The following is a 20,083-nucleotide window of genomic DNA, read 5'->3' as shown; positions in this document are numbered from 1 at the left end:
GTGATACTGCTATTACTGTTGAATTTTTTTATAAAACTTTATTTTTTAAAGAAATAATTCACAATATTTCTTCCATGTTTTAATTTTAATAGCAAATTACCTTCATTTACCAAAAATAAAATGTGTTTAAATTTCATAAATTAAAAGACAAATTAAATTTGAGTAAAACTTTTTTAATTTTTTTCATAATTATATAACTTGTAGAAAAACTTTAAACACAATTGTAAATAAGTATAAATAATGGCATTGGTTTTATTTTTAGTGCTAAAAAGTTATTATTTTTTTTAATTAGCATAGTTTTGTGTTTTGTTTTGGTACCGAAATTGGTACCGAGAACCATGGATTTTCACTGGTATCGGCACCGAATGCTGAAATTTTGGTACCGTGACAACACTACTCTGTACCAAAAATGTGCTGAGGTGTTCAAACAGTCCTTAACAGATATCTTTTTTCTCTCTTTTTGTGTTTATCCCCCCCTCCAGGTGAGAGCTATGTTTGTGCCTCTGAGAACTTCTACAAGAAAGTGGACTACACCAAAAATGTGAACCCCAACTGGTCAGTCAATGTGAAAGCATCAGCTAGCCAGAAGAACATGCTGGCAAACCGCACAGGCAGTGATCCAAAGGAGAACAAGGACTTTGTTCGACCAAAGCTGGTGACAGTGATGAGGAGTGGGGTGAAGCCGCGGAAGGCCGTCCGTGTGCTACTCAATAAGAAGACAGCACACTCTTTTGAGCAGGTGCTCACTGACATCACAGAGGCCATTAAACTTGAGAGTGGAGCAGTGAAAAGGATCTACACACTGGATGGCAAACAGGTATGGGAGGAGTACATACTCTAAAAAATGTTATTATGACCCAGCTGGTTGGCTTGAAAGTTTGAACCAACTTGGTTGCTGGGTTGTTGTATTTAATTAACTGAACTTTTGTTTAAAATTACTATATTGCTGGCTTAAAATGGTTTGGAATTTAGAAATCACACATAGAATCACTAGTGGACACAGTAATAATCAAATGGTGAACATTTATTAATAAGCAAGAACATCCATGGACAAAAATATAAGACAAATTGAATTAATTTGGATGAATACAGGATCTGTGCCAAAACAATTGTTCTGACGTAGCCTGAACGAGGTGGTCTGGGCTCGATTGAAAATTAACTCTGGGGTGGTTTTGTTTGTAGTGAGAAAGCAATTCGATCCAACGTACCAAAGAACCAGGCTATATCCATTGTATGATGTACGACTGACTCCATTACCTGCCTAAATTTGTCAGTATTATAAAAAATAAAATCAGTTTATGTTATGCAAGGCAAAAGGCTTTTCCATCATCCATCATTTTCCATCAAATGACCATTGCTGATGAACAATCACAGAATATGACAGAGCTCTTGTTTTGAACCCGAAACTCACACTGAGTAATTCACTGAAAACACAATGTGAGACTATATTCTCTCTGCCTGCTCTGATGTAATCTGCCTGATTTTCTTTACATCAGCACTGTTTTGGACTAATTGTTTAGATTACTAGAACACGACTGAAAATTTCCCAGAGTTTAATGGCTTAGAATGATCTGATTGCAAACAGAGAAGCAAAACTGTGTGACATGAATTATACTAGCCAATTTCACACGTTTTGGTAACTTATTTACATTATATATTAATAATGTTTTATTTAATATGCCAAAGTTTACCTAGTTTTATTTTTTTATATTAGTGTTCTTATAAATCAATCTAACAGTTTGAAAAAAATATTATAATTATAATAAAAAGCAAACTCAGTTTATATGTAACAAAAGCCAACCTCTATTGCATATTTCCATTTTTTGAAATATTACTTTTTGAAAAAGTATCTGCTGTGTTAATCACTATCCTCCTGCAATAGGACCAGCTGGATGGCAAAAACAGAACTAGTAATTACCTCAAAAGTTATTAGAATCAAATGATAACTACTGAACTTGCCAAACGAGTTTAAAAGAAAAAGTTTTATTGAGGAAAAGAAGGGCAAAATTCTGGATTTTAGGATACAGTGGGATACAGGTGAGGGATAAAGTGATAGTCATGTTGCTTCCATCCTCAGTTTTAAAGACAATGGTTTATGAGAACAAGGTCAGTCTGCTTACATTGGGGAAGCTACAGATCGGGAGAAATATTTCTCCACTGATCGGGATGGCCGCCAACTCATTTGAATGTCACTCAACAACCATAGGATGACATCAAATGACCAACAAAAAAAGTGGCAAACAGCATCTGGGGTGAAGTGCACGGCAAGGACAGTTCGAAAGAGGCCCCTAGGGACAGGAGTACAATCGTGCAAAGCTCGAAAAAGGCCCTTGATCTATAGGAAGCAAAAGAGAGCCAGGCCAAAGTTTGCAAACGTCTATGATGAGTGCAATTTTCAGCTTTGCCCAAAACCTGGTTGTCTAATGATTAAACGGAGACCTGGAGAGGTGTACAAGCCACATTGTGTCTCACACACTCTGAAATTTGGTGGAGGATTGTGAAGATCTGGGGGAGCTTTAGCAAGGCTGGAATCAGGCACATTCATCTCTGTGAAGGGAGCAAGAATCAAGCCATGTACAAGGTTGTCCTGAAAGAAACCTTGCTTGCTTCTGCTCTGACAATATTCCCCAATTCTGAGGATTAGTTCCTTTCAGCAGGACAATGCTTCATGCCACACTGCCAGGTTAATCAGTTGTGGATGGAGGACCACCAGATCAAGGTCATGTCATGGCCATTCCAATCTCCTGAACCCCATTGAAAACCTCTGGAATGTGATCAAGAGGAAGATGGATGGTCACAAGCCATCAGACAAAGCCAAGCTGTCCTCAAATAATATTATAGTCCCTTCTCGTCCTGTTAACAAAGAGGCAGTATACATTTTGTCAAAGAATATTTTTCGACCTTGTCTTCATTGACAAAATTAACACTGTTCCACTCACTTGCTCTGCCCTGGTGGTCTGCAGCGCTGCTTGCTCTGCCCTTGTGGTCTCCAGCTCTACCTGCTCCACCCTAGTGGCCTCCTGCTCTACTGGCTCCACCCTGGCTCCCTGGTCTACCTCAGTCTCCAGCCTCTCTTTTAACACATGGGCCTGACCCACCATCCCTCCCCCTGAGCCGCTCCACCTCCCTCATGGATTTAAAGTTCTGGGACTTGATCCCAGACTACTGTGATTCTGTGAAGGACTTCATTCCCCATAGTTCTCTGCCCGGTCTCATTGTTTGCACCTGTGTCTCATTAGCATGGTTAGTTCACTGTCACTCTTTGCCAAGTCTTGTATGTATATTTATTGCATTTCTAAGCCTTGTATACTGTTCCTCCTGAATCTTGGTTCCTGGTCTTGTTATTATGCCTGTTTTCTGGATTACTCTATTTGCCTCAGCCTCTGACTCTATCATTGTTTTGTCATTATGACGTTTGCTTGCCTTTGTAGATTATGCCTTCAGTTCATGACATGCACACAAACACACACACACACACACACACACACACACACACACACACATATATCTACTGCTAGTCGATTTCTTATTTAAAACATACTCCAGTTACTCAACTACTCGTGGTTCATGCTACTGTATATGAAAATACATGAAATAGATCAATAAACGCTTATTAATTCATAGCCTAATGCAACATATTCAAAACTTTATGTTTACATCATTACAGATTTTCATTTTCATGTAAAAGCCAGTATTTGTATCTGTAACAATCACAAAATTATTTGTATCTGTATTCGGATAAAACATTGTGGAATGTTGATTAAACCGTTATTAATATTTTTTTTCCTTAATGTTGTACAGTTACTTGATTAAACCATTATTATTATTTTATTTCTTAGTTATCACTGAACAAGTATGCCATGTTAAACTAAAATAATTATTCATTTCTAAAAATATATTTATCATGCAAGCAGAGAGATGTCATGAGAAATGTTTAGTGATCATTTGAACTAAAGCACATTTTCATTTTGCAGAACTCTTTAAGTGGGTCTTTTTTTTTACTTCACTAAACAAATGTGCATGTGGCACGCAAACATTTCTTATTACATTCCTTCATATCATATTGTAGCCTAAGGTTTAAAGCATTGACTTTTAAATATATCGAACGTTAAATATATAGAATCTCAGATGCACAGAGAGGCAACAGCAATTCAGTGTTTGATTTGCGCTCTTTTCATTCATAAAGTTTACATTCATTCACTTCACACTCTATTGCATGACTTTAGAGGGATGTGTATAATATTGCGGTGATCCCCAAACACCAAACTGAGCCAGTCTTAGCTGAATATTCAGACAGAATTTCTTGTCTGTTATTTATTTTTGAAGCCATTATCCATGCCATTCCAATTAAGGTATTTGGCTTCATGCACACCCCTAATTATTACATTACATATTTAAATTGTACATGCAACATTGATAAAGTCATAGAAAGTAACAGCTACACAATATTGTAATCCTAAAATTCACGTACTTTCAAACTAAAATTATGGTTAATGCATGCTTGAGTAGTCGATTGTTTCCGAAAGTGCTGACTAGTGGTTGAAGTAGTTGATCACTCAACTACTCCACTAGTCTATGCAAGCCATATGTATATACAGTATATCACATATTGAGCTGCATATTAAACATCAGCTGACTGTGCTGTGTTTGTTAATGTGTAGCGGTATATGTGCTTGCTTTTTGATATGGATCATTGGACATTTAATCCTTCAAGTCTGCCTTACTTTGATATAATCGTTGATGACAGCTGACAGCTTCGATAGACCAATCTACTTCGAGTGAAAACTAAACGAGCCAATGCACATTGGCATTCAGTTATTCCATCCTGCTCCTGCTGATCACAGCGTGAGTATAAAAATGCAGCAGGTGCAGTGCATACCAGGTTTTCGCTGAGGAGCCAAGCCAGTGACCCGGCAGCTCATGGGACAGGACGTGACGTATCCATTCCCTCATTCAGGGAACAAGAATTACAATACATAACAGAGACGTTCCCTTTCAGTTGCTCACTCACAACGTCACGCTGGTGACCGACTAATTGGGATCCAAAGCGCCATAGGTGCTGCCCCTTCCAGACAGTGATCTCAGGTTTGAGAGACAAATTTATACTGTCGTTAAGTCTTGTTTCTATCATTTGAGATTAATAGCGAAAGTAAAACCATTTCTGTCCACTCGTGATCTAGAAAAGTTCATTCATGCACTCATATTTACAAGACTAGATTACTGCAATGCGCTATATGTCGTTATAAATGAGACATTGATTAAACGCTTAAAACTAGTTTAAAACCCCGCCGTGACACTTTTGACGGGTACTCGTAAGCGAGACCACATTACCCCAGTACTGAGCTCTTTAAATTGGCTACCGATTGACTACAGAATAAATCTTAAAATTTAAATTTTTGTTCATAAATCACTGAATGGTATGGCTCCGTTGTACCTGGCAAATCTTATTAAGAAATACAAACCAAAACGGTCCTTGAGGTCAGCTGACCAGCTGGTTTTAACGACTCGAGCTTTTGCAGCGATAGCTCCTAAACTTTGGAATCATCTACCCCTTTCTATCAGATTGGAACATACATTTACTGTTTTTAAACATAAGGTTAAAGAATACCTCCTAGCTCTAGCATTTAATGGGGTATAGCTGTTGCATGTATAGGTTATCAAACTGAGGGGTTTATTTCATTGTTATTTATGTGGTGTTAATGATGTATGTTATTATGATTGTTTATGTGTTTTTACAGCACTTTGTTCAATGAAAAGTTGTGTAAAAGTTCTTAATAAAAAAAAAGATAAATAAATTAAATGAGAAAGGAAAGCATAATCACAATCAGGCATCTGCGGTGGTCTTCTCGGCGAGAAGAACACCACTCGACGAACAGGTTCCACTTCAAGGCATAAGTGTGTCTTGTAGACGGTGCTCTCCCCGAAGTGATGGTGTTCGCTAACACCAGGGTTAGGTCACTAGAACCTTTGGCAAATGGTGCCCCGTCTCTGAGTCAATAGATCCTTCCTCAAAGGAATCGGCCAACAAGGGGCTGTCGCGAAGAGCACCAGTTCAGGGAGCCAGGTCGGAGTGGGCCAATACAACGCCACTATCAAGACTTGCTCCTCATCCTCCTGGACTTTACAGATATTTACGTAGGCCCCGTGGCCAGCTGTGTGCCAAGTGTTCCCTTGGTCAGGGATTAAAACAGCAATGCAGCTGTGGGCCCACCAAACAAGAGCTGCCTCCGTGTCTTTCGTGAATACACGGGGAGCCAGGGACAGCCCAAAGGGCAGGATCTTGTACTGATATTCCCGTCCTTCAGGCAAATGCTTTTTTAGTGCTGAGGCACCCAGGGGAGATGGCCGCTTGCAACACAGCAGTGGGTAGTGCAGCCTGAAGTGTGCAACCCACTTGACTCTGGAACGACAACCGCTGCAGCGGCATCTCGCCAACACATGAAGCTAATAAGAGTGTGCTAAACTCGTAGCTCATGACTGGACACACAATTGAGCAGAACGATACCGTGGCTCAGCTCCGAAGCAAAAAGCTGGTATGCATTGCACCTGCTCCCTTATTATATTCATGCTATGATCAGCGGCAGCTGGATGCAATAATTGCATGCCATTGTGCATTGGATCATTTGTTTTCACTCGAAGTAGATTGGTCTCTTGAGGCGGTATCCCAATTCATCAGTCACTGACGTGACATCACAAGTGAGCGACTGAAAGGGAACCAAAATCAGGTATACTGGTCTAGACAACATCAACATGTCAGATCATCTCCAAACATCAAGTGTGTTCTTCTTGCAATAAAGCTTTGCATATTGTTATTGTGCTGAAGGCTATTTGAAATTTAAATCAGGTTTGGAGAACTTGTTGGATAATCCAATTCATGGCAGGTCATTTATGGTCATTATTTGCCCCACTTTGCTTTAGATTATGAGACATATTCAATCATTGTAAGACTATTTTATCCAAAGTGACTTCACAAGCAATTTACCGTACAAGATCAAACAGAGTTGGGGATAATGCGTTACACAGTTATGTTGTCATGATCCTGGTCTTTTCCCCTCTCTCTGTCTCCCTCTTGTGATCACTTACTCACTCTTTCACGCACACTTACCCACTCCTCCGCTCATTATCACTTTCAGCTGTCTCCCCTTTCATTCCCTCACCTGTCCCTTTTTGCCCTTGATTGTCTCTGCTTCTTATTCTCTTTCTAGCCCTGTCTCATTGTCGGATTATTCGATGACCTTTCATGAGATACACCTGTTCCCAAGTCCTGTCCTGTCTTGTCCGTGGATGGTTTTTGTCGTTGTTTCTGCTGTGAGTAATTTTGTCATAGGACTGTGTATTATCCGGCTGTGCCTGTTTGCAGAGTACCTGTGCAGCACCTGCCCCTGGCCTTTCACACCGCCGGCGACCTCCTCTGTTTATTGACTGGGTGTTGACATCCCGGGGTCCCTGCCTCTGCCCTCGTGAAGATTTGTGTTTTTTTTCTTAGACCCTGTCGTCTGGCCATTTCTGTTATGGGCTGAAAGAAGTCCGTGATTTTTGTTCTCCTTATTCTGAGAGAGACTATTTTCTTTATTAAAGACTGTCAATTGCACCCCTCCCTGGTCTACCATCGTTCTTACCTCTAACAGAATAATCCGACCAGAAGATGGACCAGGCGAGTGGTAATCCCCTCCAGAGTGCGGTGGAGCTCCAGGGTGCTCTGCTGGGGAAACATGATGAAGAGTTATCCACCACGAGACGATCCGTAGAATCCCTGACCGCCCAGCTCTCGGGGCTAACTCAGCAGTTCCACCACTACCGTCATGAGACCACTGCAGCAGCCGGACAGTGCGACCCTTCTGAGCCAGGCATAAACAACCCTCCGTGCTATTCTGGTGAGCCTTTACAATGCCGAGCCTTTCTCACCCAATGCGAAGTTGTTTTTTCTCTCCAGCCATCCACCTACGCCAGGGATCGATCTAAGGTGGCTTATGTGATTTCTCTTCTCAATGGACGGGCTCGAGAGTGGGCAGCGGCGAACTGGGAGACAGAGGTAGACTGCGTCTTTAAGTTTTCTCTGTTCAAGGAGGAGATGATCCGAGTATTCGACCGGTCTGCACATGGTGGTGAAGCGTCCCGTCTCCTATCCACCTTGCGCCAGGGGAGGAGGTCAGTCACAGACTTTTCAATTGAGTTTCGTACTCTGGCCACTACTAGTGGATGGAACTGCCCGGCACTAATCTCCCGCTTTCTCGAGGGCCTCAACTCTGAGATTAAGGATGAGGTCGTTGTCCGAGAGGTTCCTGACAATTTCGACTCCCTAGTCGAGCTGGCTCTTCGCATTGAAAGACGCTTCGAGAGGCGACGGAGGGCTCGCAGATTGGAGGCTTCGTTACTCCCCTCTTCCACAGCTACTCGTCCGCCACTGCCCTCTGCTGCTGATCCTGAGCCGATGCAGCTAGGGGGGCTTCGCATATCTACACGGGAACGCCAGCGCAGGATTATGGATCATCTATGTATGTACTGCGCTGCCGCTGATCATTTTGTCTCCAGGTGCCCAGTAAAAGCCAGCGCTCGTCAGTAGGCGGAGGGTTGCTGGCGAGCGCTACATCATGGGTCTCTCCATCTAAGTCCTGCACTTCCCTTCCCGTTCACCTCCGCTGGCTGGGATCATCTGTTTCCTGCTCAGCATTACTGGATTCGGGGGCGGAGGGGAACTTCATTGACGAGACTTGAGCTTTAAGACAAAGTATTCCCCTCTTAGATTTGCAAGACTCCACCCCCCTGTTTGCCCTAGATGGTAGTCCCCTTCCTAGGGTACAGAGAAGGACTTCACCATTGACTCTTACTGTTTCAGGAAATCATAGAGAAACTATTTCTTTTTTTATTTTTCATTCCCCTTTCTCTCCCGTGGTTTTAGGCCACCCATGGTTAGTTCTTCATAACCCCCAGATTAACTGGGCAGAAGGCACTATTCTTTCTTGGAAATTGTCCTGTCATGTCGATTGTCTGTCTTCTGCTGTGCCCCCTGTCTTGCCCGTAACTGTTTATCAGGAGGAGCCAGGTGATTTGTCTGGGGTTCCGGAGGAGTATCACGATTTGCGGGAGGTCTTCAGTCGTTCCCGGGCCGCTTCTCTCCCCCCTCATCGCCCGTATGACTGCAGTATAGATCTTCTCCCAGGTACAACGCCCCCCCGTGGTAGACTATACTCATTATCCGCCCCCGAGAGGGAGGCGCTCGAGAAATACCTTTCTGAATCACTGAATGCGGGTACCATCGTTCCTTCCTCGTCTCCAGCGGGAGCCGGTTTCTTCTTTGTTAAGAAGAAAGATGGCTCCCTGCGCCCCTGCATAGACTATCGGGGTTTAAATGATATCACTGTCAAGAACCGTTATCCATTACCCCTGATGTCCTCCGCCTTCGAGATCTTGCAGGGAGCTAAAATATTCACTAAGCTCGACTTACGTAACGCCTATCACTTAGTGCATATTAAGGAGGGGGATGAATGGAAGACCGCGTTTAATACGCCCCTCGGACACTTTGAATACCGGGTTCTTCCCTTCGGATTGGTTAACGCTCCCGCGGTCTTTCAAGCCTTAGTCAATGATGTCCTACGAGACATGCTCAATGTTTTTGTATTCGTCTACCTTGATGACATTCTGATTTTTTCGCCGTCTCCCCAGGTGCACGTCCAACATGTTCGTCGTGTTCTTCAGCGCCTATTAGAGAATCGACTTTACGTTAAGGCCGAGAAGTGTTCTTTCCACGCCCCCTCAGTTACGTTTCTGGGCTCGATCATCTCGGCAGAAGGGATTAGTATGGACCCTGCTAAGGTCCAGGCTGTTACCGACTGGCCCGTGCCCGATTCCCGTCTCGCACTACAACGTTTTCTCGGGTTTGCTAATTTTTATCGTCGTTTTATACGTAATTTTAGTCAAGTAGCCGCACCCCTTACAGCTCTGACCTCAGTCAAGTCCCAGTTTAGATGGTCCGCTTCTGCGCAGGCTGCGTTCGACACGCTTAGATCGCTTTTTACTACCGCACCTATCCTTCTCACCCCTGACTTCTCTAAACAATTCATAGTCGAGGTCGATGCCTCTGAAGTAGGGATCGGGGCGGTGCTATCCCAGCGCTCCTCCGCTGACGACAAGATACACCCCTGCGCCTTTTTCTCCCACCGTCTTTCTCCTGCTGAGCGCAATTACGACTTAGGCAACCGCGAACTGCTCGCCATCCGTCTTGCATTAGGCGAATGGCGACAGTGGCTAGAAGGAGCTCCCGTCCCTTTTATCGTCTGGACAGATCACCGAAACCTAGAATATATCCGCAAGGCCAAGAGACTAAATGCTCGTCAGGCCCGCTGGGCGTTATTCTTTACCCATTTCGATTTCACTATCTCGTACCGTCCGGGTACCAAGAACGTCAAACCTGATGCACTATCCCGTCTTTTTGACTCCTCTGCATCTTCTGAGCCTGAGGAGATTATTCCCCCGGGTCATGTTGTTGGCACGGCCGTCTGGGGAATAGAGAAGCTGGTTAAGCGTTCCCTTTCTCGTGTCATAGTTCCGCGCAACTGCCCTAGGGGGCTGCTTTTCGTCCCTGTGTCAGCGCGTCGGGCAGTCCTTCAATGGGGACACACCTCTAAATTGACAGCCCATCCCGGCGTCCGGGGCACCATCGCTTTTATCCGTCAGCGCTTTTGGTGGTCTTCTTTAGAACGGGACGTGCGACGATTTATTGCCTCCTGCGATACGTGCGCCCAGACTAAGACTGACAGTTCCCCTCCGGCCGGTCTACTTCGTCCGTTACCGGTTCCGACTCGACCGTGGTCTCACTTAGCACTCGACTTTATCACCGGTCTTCCTCTTTCCGGGGGGAACACCGTTATTCTTACCGTGGTAGATCATTTTTCTAAGTCGGCCCATTTTATTCCCCTCGCTAAACTCCCTTCTGCCAAGGAGACCGCCCAGATCGTGGTTGACCATGTTTTTAAGCTACATGGGTTACCCACTGATATTGTGTCTGATAGAGGCCCCCAATTTTCTTCTCAATTTTGGAAGGAGTTTTGTCGTCTGATTGGGGCATCCGTTAGCCTCTCGTCCGGGTTTCATCCCCAGACGAACGGCCAAGCTGAACGGACTAATCAAATTGTCGCCCGTATGCTCCGCAGTCTCACCCATCAGAATCCCGCGTCATGGTCACAGCAACTCTCTTGGGCCGAATACGCCCATAATTCGCTCCCCTCCTCTGCTACGGTTCTTTCGCCCTTTCATTGCTGTCTCGGTTATCAACCTCCGATATTTGCGTCCCAAGACTCTGAGTCTAATGTTCCGTCCGTGCAAGCTTTTATTTGCCGATGCAAACGCACCTGGAGGAGAGTGCGATCTGCTCTCTGTCGAGCTAGAAGACGCATGACTGTTACGGCCAATAGGCGCAGAGTTAAGAGCCCTCGCTACGTTTGCGGCCAGAGAGTGTGGTTGTCCACTTCAAATTTACCTCTCCGGTCCGAATCACGCAAATTGTCTCCCCGCTTTATTGGACCATTTCGCATTGTAAGAATCATTAACCCTGTCGCAGTTAAACTTCACCTCCCGCCTAATCTACGTCGAGTCCACCCCGTGTTTCACATCTCTTGCATTAAACCAGTCATCCGTCCCCCTTCTCGCCCGGTGCGCGTCCCTTGTCTTGTCGATGATACCCCCGTCTACAGGGTTCGCCGCATCCTCGACATGCGCCGTCGGGGACGCGGTCGTCAATATCTGGTCGACTGGGAGGGGTATGGTCCTGAGGAGAGAAGTTGGGTTCCCTCCCGGGACGTCCTGGATCCTTCACTCATCGATGATTTCCTCTGGACCCGCCAGTTGTCCCCAGGAGCGCCAGGAGGCGCTCGTTGAGAGAGGGGGTACTGTCATGATCCTGGTCTTTTCCCCTCTCTCTGTCTCCCTCTTGTGATCACTTACTCACTCTTTCACGCACACTTACCCACTCCTCCGCTCATTATCACTTTCAGCTGTCTCCCCTTTCATTCCCTCACCTGTCCCTTTTTGCCCTTGATTGTCTCTGCTTCTTATTCTCTTTCTAGCCCTGTCTCATTGTCGGATTATTCGATGACCTTTCGTGAGATACACCTGTTCCCAAGTCCTGTCCTGTCTTGTCCGTGGATGGTTTTTGTCGTTGTTTCTGCTGTGAGTAATTTTGTCATAGGACTGTGTATTATCCGGCTGTGCCTGTTTGTAGAGTACCTGTGCAGCACCTGCCCCTGGCCTTTCACACCGCCGGCGACCTCCTCTGTTTATTGACTGGGTGTTGACATCCCGGGGTCCCTGCCTCTGCCCTCGTGAAGATTTGTGTTTTTTTTCTTAGACCCTGTCGTCTGGCCATTTCTGTTTTGGGCTGAAAGAAGTCCGTGATTTTTGTTCTCCTTATTCTGAGAGAGACTATTTTCTTTATTAAAGACTGTCAATTGCACCCCTCCCTGGTCTACCATCGTTCTTACCTCTAACATATGTAACGTGTTTCTGTAATCTAATTACTTTTACTGGTAATGCAGTATAATAATGAGTTGCATTCTAAACAGCTACTTATTTTAGTAGCTGTTTGGTATTGTGAAAATGTTATACAAATATAGTAGAATGGAATAGATAAAACCCCACCAGTTTATGTCTCTGTCTCAGTCATGTCTCATGTCACTACAACTTCCAAGAATCAGTTTTACATTTACTTGTTCAGACCCAAGACAGCTAAGGCTCCAAATGAAAAAGCACAAAATGGAGGGAGGGAAAGAGAAAGTCACACAGCTATTGTTCAAGGTTCTTCAGTTGCCGTAAGGCATACAAATTTACTTCAAACTCTCTCTTTTCCTCTAAGGCTTGTGTCTCTGAAAGGTTTGCCAGCCTCTGTGCTGTGTGAGTGTGTTTCCTTTGTATTAATGTAATGTACAACACACACACACACACACACACACACTCACACACACACACACACACACACATGCACACTAACAGATGGAGGTTGTAGGATTAAAGTATTCTATAAAGTTGAAGCCAAGCTGTTTCTATCCCACCCACTCTTCTTTGATATGGGTAATTGCAGCATTTGGTGTGGTCCCACTGGAGTTACTTACATTTCACACACTTAAACGCTGACAACAGTGATTTCTTAGCTTCCGGCTGAGGTATTTAGAATCAAGATTTGTTAGAATGTCACCCTTCACAGCCAGGGATGTTTTTGACAATTAAGACGTACTTAAAAAAACACAAAATTAAATTATATATATATGGATGTTTATGGATATGTGTGTGTGTGTGTGTGTAATGTCTTTTCATTATAAAATAAATATATTACAACAGATATTCTGAAAATGAAGACATGTTTGACGTTGTCAAATGTTAATGGACCATGTAAATGTAATGGACGACACCTCTGGATTCCTGTGTGAACAAAATGGGCTAATGTTGCTTGCATTATTTGTATACCGTCTTTTAAAATGTGAAAGTAAGCTATTTTCTGTGAATAGACGTCCATTTAATAAGTTGCTATAGGCATACAACTAGAAGAATAACTAAGTGTGGTAAATGTAAGACTATTATACCAAACAGTGTGTTTATGATGGGTTTCTTTAATACCGTATTAGAGTACATGTGGAACACTTCTTTTACTATTCTGGCTTTGAACTGCCCACTTAGGCAGGAAGAGACTACCTATAGGGCTAGGGGTCATATTTAGTGTTAGTGTTGATAAATTAGTGTTATTTGAATTAATTAGAATGACTAGCTTCCTGTAGCTTGTTTCTTAACTTGTAATTTTGAGGAAGCTCTTGTCATTTTTGTATGGTAGCATATGGGTAGCAATATTCAATTTGGAATGTAATATGCAAAATTACAATGCAATATGTAAAATGGCAATGCATTTCTGTATTTACATTTACATTGTCCAATACATTTGTGCAACGTTTGGTGCAAAATGAAAATTAAATTACATAATTTTAATTTGCCATTTCACACACTAGTTTTAATATGTAAAATGAATACTAATTTTAACGCTTAATAAGTTGCAAAATTAAAATGAAAATGTATTACAGAAATGATTAGATATGTATAAAATGTTCAAGCAAAAACTGTGGCAAAATTATCATTCAAATGCTATTTTTCTTAATTACATTAACACTCACAGTCAAGACACTTACGATTGCATTTTCATTCAATGTTCCACAATAAATGTAGCAAAATTCAATGTGCACATTGAAAATGCATTCCGAGCCGATCACGATCTCCGCCTCCTCCCGCCATGGCAATCACTGTGAACAAGGCGGGGCTTGTAGAAGGTCAAGAGACTCAATACTCAAGAAGAGGATTCAAGTGAGAGACCATGGACAAGACAGATGGTCCGTGTACGTTTTGATCATTTCGATTTATGGCCTCAATATTTCATTTGCATTTGTGGGCAGAGCTGACTCACGTTGATGTATAAATGGACAGACTTAGCTTCCCTAAAAAATCCTATTTAATTTCATAAAAGTAACTACATTTATTTCCACTTCACTGTTGTCCAAGGAGACAGAACTATTTGCACTGTTTTTATCAGTGGGGCAATATGTATACAATACTATAACCTAGAAATAATTTAACGGGGTCTCTTGCAATTCACAGCAGCACGAATTATGTGCCCAGCTACATCTGATTCAAATATAAGTGTCTTGATTGTGAGTGTTAATGCAATTAAGAAAAATAGCATTTGAATGATAATTTTGCCACAGTTTTTGCTTGAAAATGTTATACATATCTAATCATTTCTGTAATACATTTTCATTTTCATTTTGCAACTTATAAAGCGTTAAAATGAGTATTAATTTTACATATTAAAACTAGTGTGTGAAATGGCAAATTAAAATGATGTAATTTAAGTGTAATTTTAATTTTGCACCATACGTTGCACAAATGTATTGGAAAATGTAAATGTAAATACAGAAATGCATTGCCATTTTACATATTGCATTGTCATTTTGCATATTACATTGCAAATTGAATATTGCTACCCATATGCTTCCATATTTTTGTGCTTAAGCTGCATCAAAATTTGGGTGTGGCATCTGAAGCTGACACTTTTTGGTCCATTTTCGCTATATGCATTAAGGTCTATGGAGTAGCCAGTTATTTACCAGACAATTTGCATATCATCATGTAGGTGGAGCTGATATCAAAACAATTGAAAAAAGATGCTCGAAACATTGTTTGTAGCGTATCATACATCATTGTTTTCCTGCTAAGCTTGTAAAATCAGTGTTCTGCAATGCTGTCTGCAGCAATTTTTATGTGGAGGTCAAAGTGCTGCATGATGCTTGTTTTGAGAGGTGCGTCTCCTCTCTTCTCTCTCAATATCGGCAGCTGCTATGGCTGGTTGCTAGGCAACAACATCTCTGCGCAAAGACGGAGCCCAGCTGGGGTGGACTAGTCTGCCAGTCAACACATCCTACTGGAGGTGTGATTGTGAATGTGTGAGCATGTGTGGAGGGGTTATTGAGTTTACTGTATGTAAAAGATAAAGGCTTACAGATCCTTGTTGATTCATATAACCATCAAGAAAACAGTCTCTCTCAAAAAGCTTTAATCTGCAACGCAACTAGGTTTTTACTTTTTTTTTTTTTTTTTTTTTTTGAAAAAAAAAAGATGCTTGCATGTACAAAGCTTGTCACCTTTTATTATCTGCCAGGTAAAAAAATGTAGTACACCAAGAAGCTACATTATTTTAGGTATAATACACGTCTGTAGCACAAACATTTAAATAATGGTTTTGCTTGCAACACCCCTGATAATTATTGAGTGGAATAATAATAATTTTGATCATGGAGAACTGTGTGGAATTTATTAAAGCACAGTTTGACTTTTTCAGTTTACTTTTATTGTGTGGGAAACAGAGGTTAATCCTTGATTATAATGGAGTGCAATTTGGTTTAACGTTTTGAAAGAGGAATATTTATTCTCTGAAAACTGCACCCCTTAATTCTGGTATCTCTCCAGGATAACACAGGCAGAAAGAGGAAGGGACAAAGAGACGGGGCCATTTTGTTTCTCTGTACTCGCATACAATCTAGTGGTTGTACACTACTCTATAAACCTTGTGCCTGTCTAGTACTAGACTCAACAGTATCAAACCACACAGCTGAGACATATTTTTAATCTCTTAATTTCTTCATGCGATGGGTCATGAACTGGATAATTATTATTATTATTATTATTATTATTATTATTATTATTATTATTATTATATTTTAGGTTCCTTGAGGTGCACATAATAAAGTAGTAAGATTTAGATTAGTGAGATTTTTTCTTTTTTTTTATCAAAAACATCCCATTTAAGACTTTGATTTAAATGCTTATTCATTTACATTACATTTACATTTATTCATTTAGCAGACGCCTTTATCCAAAGTGACTTACAGATGAGGACAGTGGAAGCAATCAAAAACAACAAAAAGAGCAATGATATATAAGTGCTATAACAAGTCTCAGTTAGGTTAACACAGTACACATAGCATGGGATTTTAAATAATATATTAAATAAAAAAAGAAAACAGATAGAATAAAAAAAAGAATACAGCAAGCTAGTGTTAGAGATCTTTAGACACACACACACATACAATTGCATAACAAATGAAAAGAAAACAGAATACAAAAAGATTAGAAACGTAGTTAGATTTTTTTAAAGAATAGAATTAGAATAGGGGTGTTAAAGTTATTATGTTAAAGTTATTCCTATGACTGGTTAACATCTTTGCATATGAAGCATATTGCATATGGAACTATACTGACAAGTTTTTACTATTACAGTTGCCGAGATTAAATAATCGTGAACAGTTATAATTGTAGCATTATATTTAGATCTACTTCTATAACATAGCTTATTGCAGTCATGTCTTATGAGTACACAGAAAATATGAGAATCATTGTGCAGTGCTTATATAGTCATTAGGGGTGTAACGGTACGTGTATTCGTACCAGACCGTTTCGGTACAGGGCTTTCGGTATGGTGCTAGTGTGCAGCGAATGACCGAATGCAATATTTTGTGTGCAGAACATAGGTACATTTTCGTGTTTCCACACGAACATATTAAGTGGTGGAAGTCTCCGTGTTCAGCGCAAATCCCGCCCTGCAGCTGATTTTAAAGTTTTCAAAAGGCATCACGCGAGTGTGAACATCACTACAACTAGGAAATAATTCAAATGCAGCTCCCGTCGGCATTTAAACAGACCTTTGATCTTAATTCCGATCGGGCCAACGCTATAACAAAATCTGAGCAGGCTTAAAAACTGAAACTGTTGTTGCTGCACTTTACACTTTGGAAAAGTTATATATATATATATTTTTAATTATGAGCAGACCTACAAGCTGGGATTGGTAATGCTGCACTGTAATCATAGTTATTTATTTATATTTTTCATTATATTTTATTATGTGATATTGGTTTGAGACTGAGAGTATTTTATTTGGTGGAAAACTTAACAGCAGTATATATATATATATATATAAATATATATATATAAAGTGTTAAAAAAGTGTAAACAAATTGTTAAAAAAAAGTTTAAAGTAATAAACAACCTGCAGTTTAATTTAATTTGCATTTCTTTCCCTTACTGTACCGAAAATGAACCAAACCGTGACTTTAAAACTGAGGTACGTACAGAACCGTGATTTTTGTGTACGGTTACACGCCTAATAGTCATTGATTATAACAGGTTTTTTAGTGAAAATGAAGAGCTTTACAGACTTTAACGACTTGACTTACTAATGCATAAACAAACAAACAAAGAACATCTGACTGTATAAACATGCTTACATGTTGTCGCATTTCTGTCAGGTCCATATCTTTCTGTAAATGTTTGTTTACAAAGCCTGTGTTGAATTATGACTGCTTTAATAAAAAGCCCACCATAAAATATACGAAACAAACAAATAATGCTCTGCTGAGACATTCACATAGTTGAAACAAACACTTTCCTAACAAAAGGACCCTTTGAAAGTTAATGTTACTTTGTTAAGTTATCCCATTTTCTCTTTCTTCACTAACACGCCAATGGGCAGGTAAAAGAGATGATGATGAAGAAGTAGACATTGATCTGTGTCTGTGCAGGCATTATTGTGCTGATGTATTAATTTCTATTACATAATACAATTTTAAATGTATTAAATTAAATTAAATTAAAATTTAATTTATGCATTTAGCAGACGCTTTAAGCGACTTACAGTGCATTCAGGCTATCAATTTTTACCTATCATGTGTTCCCGGGGAATCGAACCACCAACGTTGCGCTTAATAGTGCAGTGCTCTACCAATTGAGCTACAAGAACACTAAATAAAGAAATAAATAAAGAGGCAGAAGTAGTAATTTTGGCAGCTTGGTTTTTAATAAAAGCTGTTTTTAGACTAACATTAAACTTATAAATATTTTTGATGCTTGAGGGGCTAGCAGCAATTCCTTAAATCAACCATTCTAATTAATGAGATTGTGTCTCATATTTATGGTGTAAATATACTTATTATGATAAAAAAAAAAAAGTTCAATGTGGTTAATTTTTTATTTCAATCAGGTTATTTGTATTCTATTCAGTGACTAGTTTGTGCAGTACAAAGCTAAGATATCTCTCCTTCAACATCAATGCTGTAAGCGCAGTTAAAGGAGGGGTGGATGCAGCTACCTTCAGAAGAAGATGGACGTCCATTATTAAAATTCAGCACAGCCTTTGTGCTTCCAGAAACAAAACTATAATAAAACCTCCTTACTATGCGGATGATCTCACTCACAGCCAATCAGACTCTTTCATTTAACCACACATGCCCTTATCCGTCTAACCATTCAGGAGAAGGTTTTTTTTTTTTCTGTCTTTCATTCTTTCTCTCTGTTTCACTGAGTGAGCGGGCTATAGTCAGCAAGTAATCACAGAGGATGTTGCTATGGCGACAACAAATCTGCAGGGCAATTGATGGTGCAGCAGTTGCTGTGACAATAGTACTGCAGTAATATGCTGAGTGGATGCTTTATGTTTAGCTTGACAAGGTCAGATATGTGGTGGGACAAGAACCCATCGAAATAGAACTCATAGTAGCCCCTCGGTTTACATACCGTAATGCATTTCTGTACAGTATTTACCGCATGGTCAGCTACACCCAACGTACTGTACACTGTGTGACTGCAAACACATTCTGTATGAATCTAGGTACGTACATCAGTTAGCTTACTTAAACAGCCTTTTAATGATCATCACTTTTGTGTGTTTGTTTGAGGTAAAAATGTGTAGCTGAACCACAATTTTTGACAGAAGTTAATTTTTAATTCTATTCACACTATAGTACACTCTTTAAAAACAAGACCTCTTTTTCAAACTGAAAAGAGTAGAGAAAATATATACAAGCATTTATATTTGTTACATACATGGTTATATGGAGAGCATATGACCAGCAGTGAAATGTAAGTCAGATCTGCTCCATGGACAGTGCAATTATTAAAAAATACAAACACAAGAAAACTTACGAAATGTGGAAATGTGACCCTATGCGTTCCCTGTATCTGTGTTTGATGGCTTTTACTGACTGTCCGAGATTGTAGCACAATGTTTTGTACTCACTCAAGGTCCCCGACGAGAGACTGGCGTTGTACGCAGCAGTGTGGTTAGCGTGTTTACAAAGCTAAATGCTACTGTACATCCATGAACTTGCTGACATCAGAGGAACTCCCTCGGAACATGTCCCAGTCTACGTCATCAAAAGCTGCCTGCAGCATGGCTTCAGAGTAGGCGGACCAGTGCGTCACCATCCTTGGGATTAGCAATTGAGATTGAGAGTATCAATAATCCAGTGTATTCACTCCTCTGGTTGGACAGGATACATTTTGATAAAAATTAGGCATAATCTGCCTGAGATTGGCAAATCCCCCATGATGATAGAAGCAGCACCAGGATGTTTTGTTAACCATCTGGAGTCGATCCCCACGTATACGCGTTATGAGGCATCTTCTCCTGATATCCCCGAAAATAATTTAAATTGCACTTTCAGTTTTGTTCGTACAGATAAGAGCAATGCATCAATCAAATCTGTAAAGGGTCTACTTT

The 20,083-nt window shown here is 40.9% G+C and overlaps 1 protein-coding gene across 1 annotated transcript in view; it reads left to right on the top strand.

The window, feature by feature from the left end:
* LOC113084161 (neuronal migration protein doublecortin) overlaps positions 1-20,083 on the top strand; it is an 81,881-nt gene that overhangs the window by 32,825 nt on the left and 28,973 nt on the right. Inside the window, exon 3 of the mRNA XM_026254802.1 lies at positions 483-817. Coding sequence (XP_026110587.1) covers positions 483-817 — 335 coding nt within the window. The remainder of the gene's footprint in view (positions 1-482; positions 818-20,083) is intronic.

This window comes from Carassius auratus, chromosome 5, assembly GCF_003368295.1.
Source record: "Carassius auratus strain Wakin chromosome 5, ASM336829v1, whole genome shotgun sequence".
NCBI lineage: Eukaryota > Metazoa > Chordata > Actinopteri > Cypriniformes > Cyprinidae > Carassius > Carassius auratus.
The sequence above is the reverse complement of the archived record's forward strand: the minus strand, read 5'-3'. Positions and strand labels throughout refer to the sequence as shown.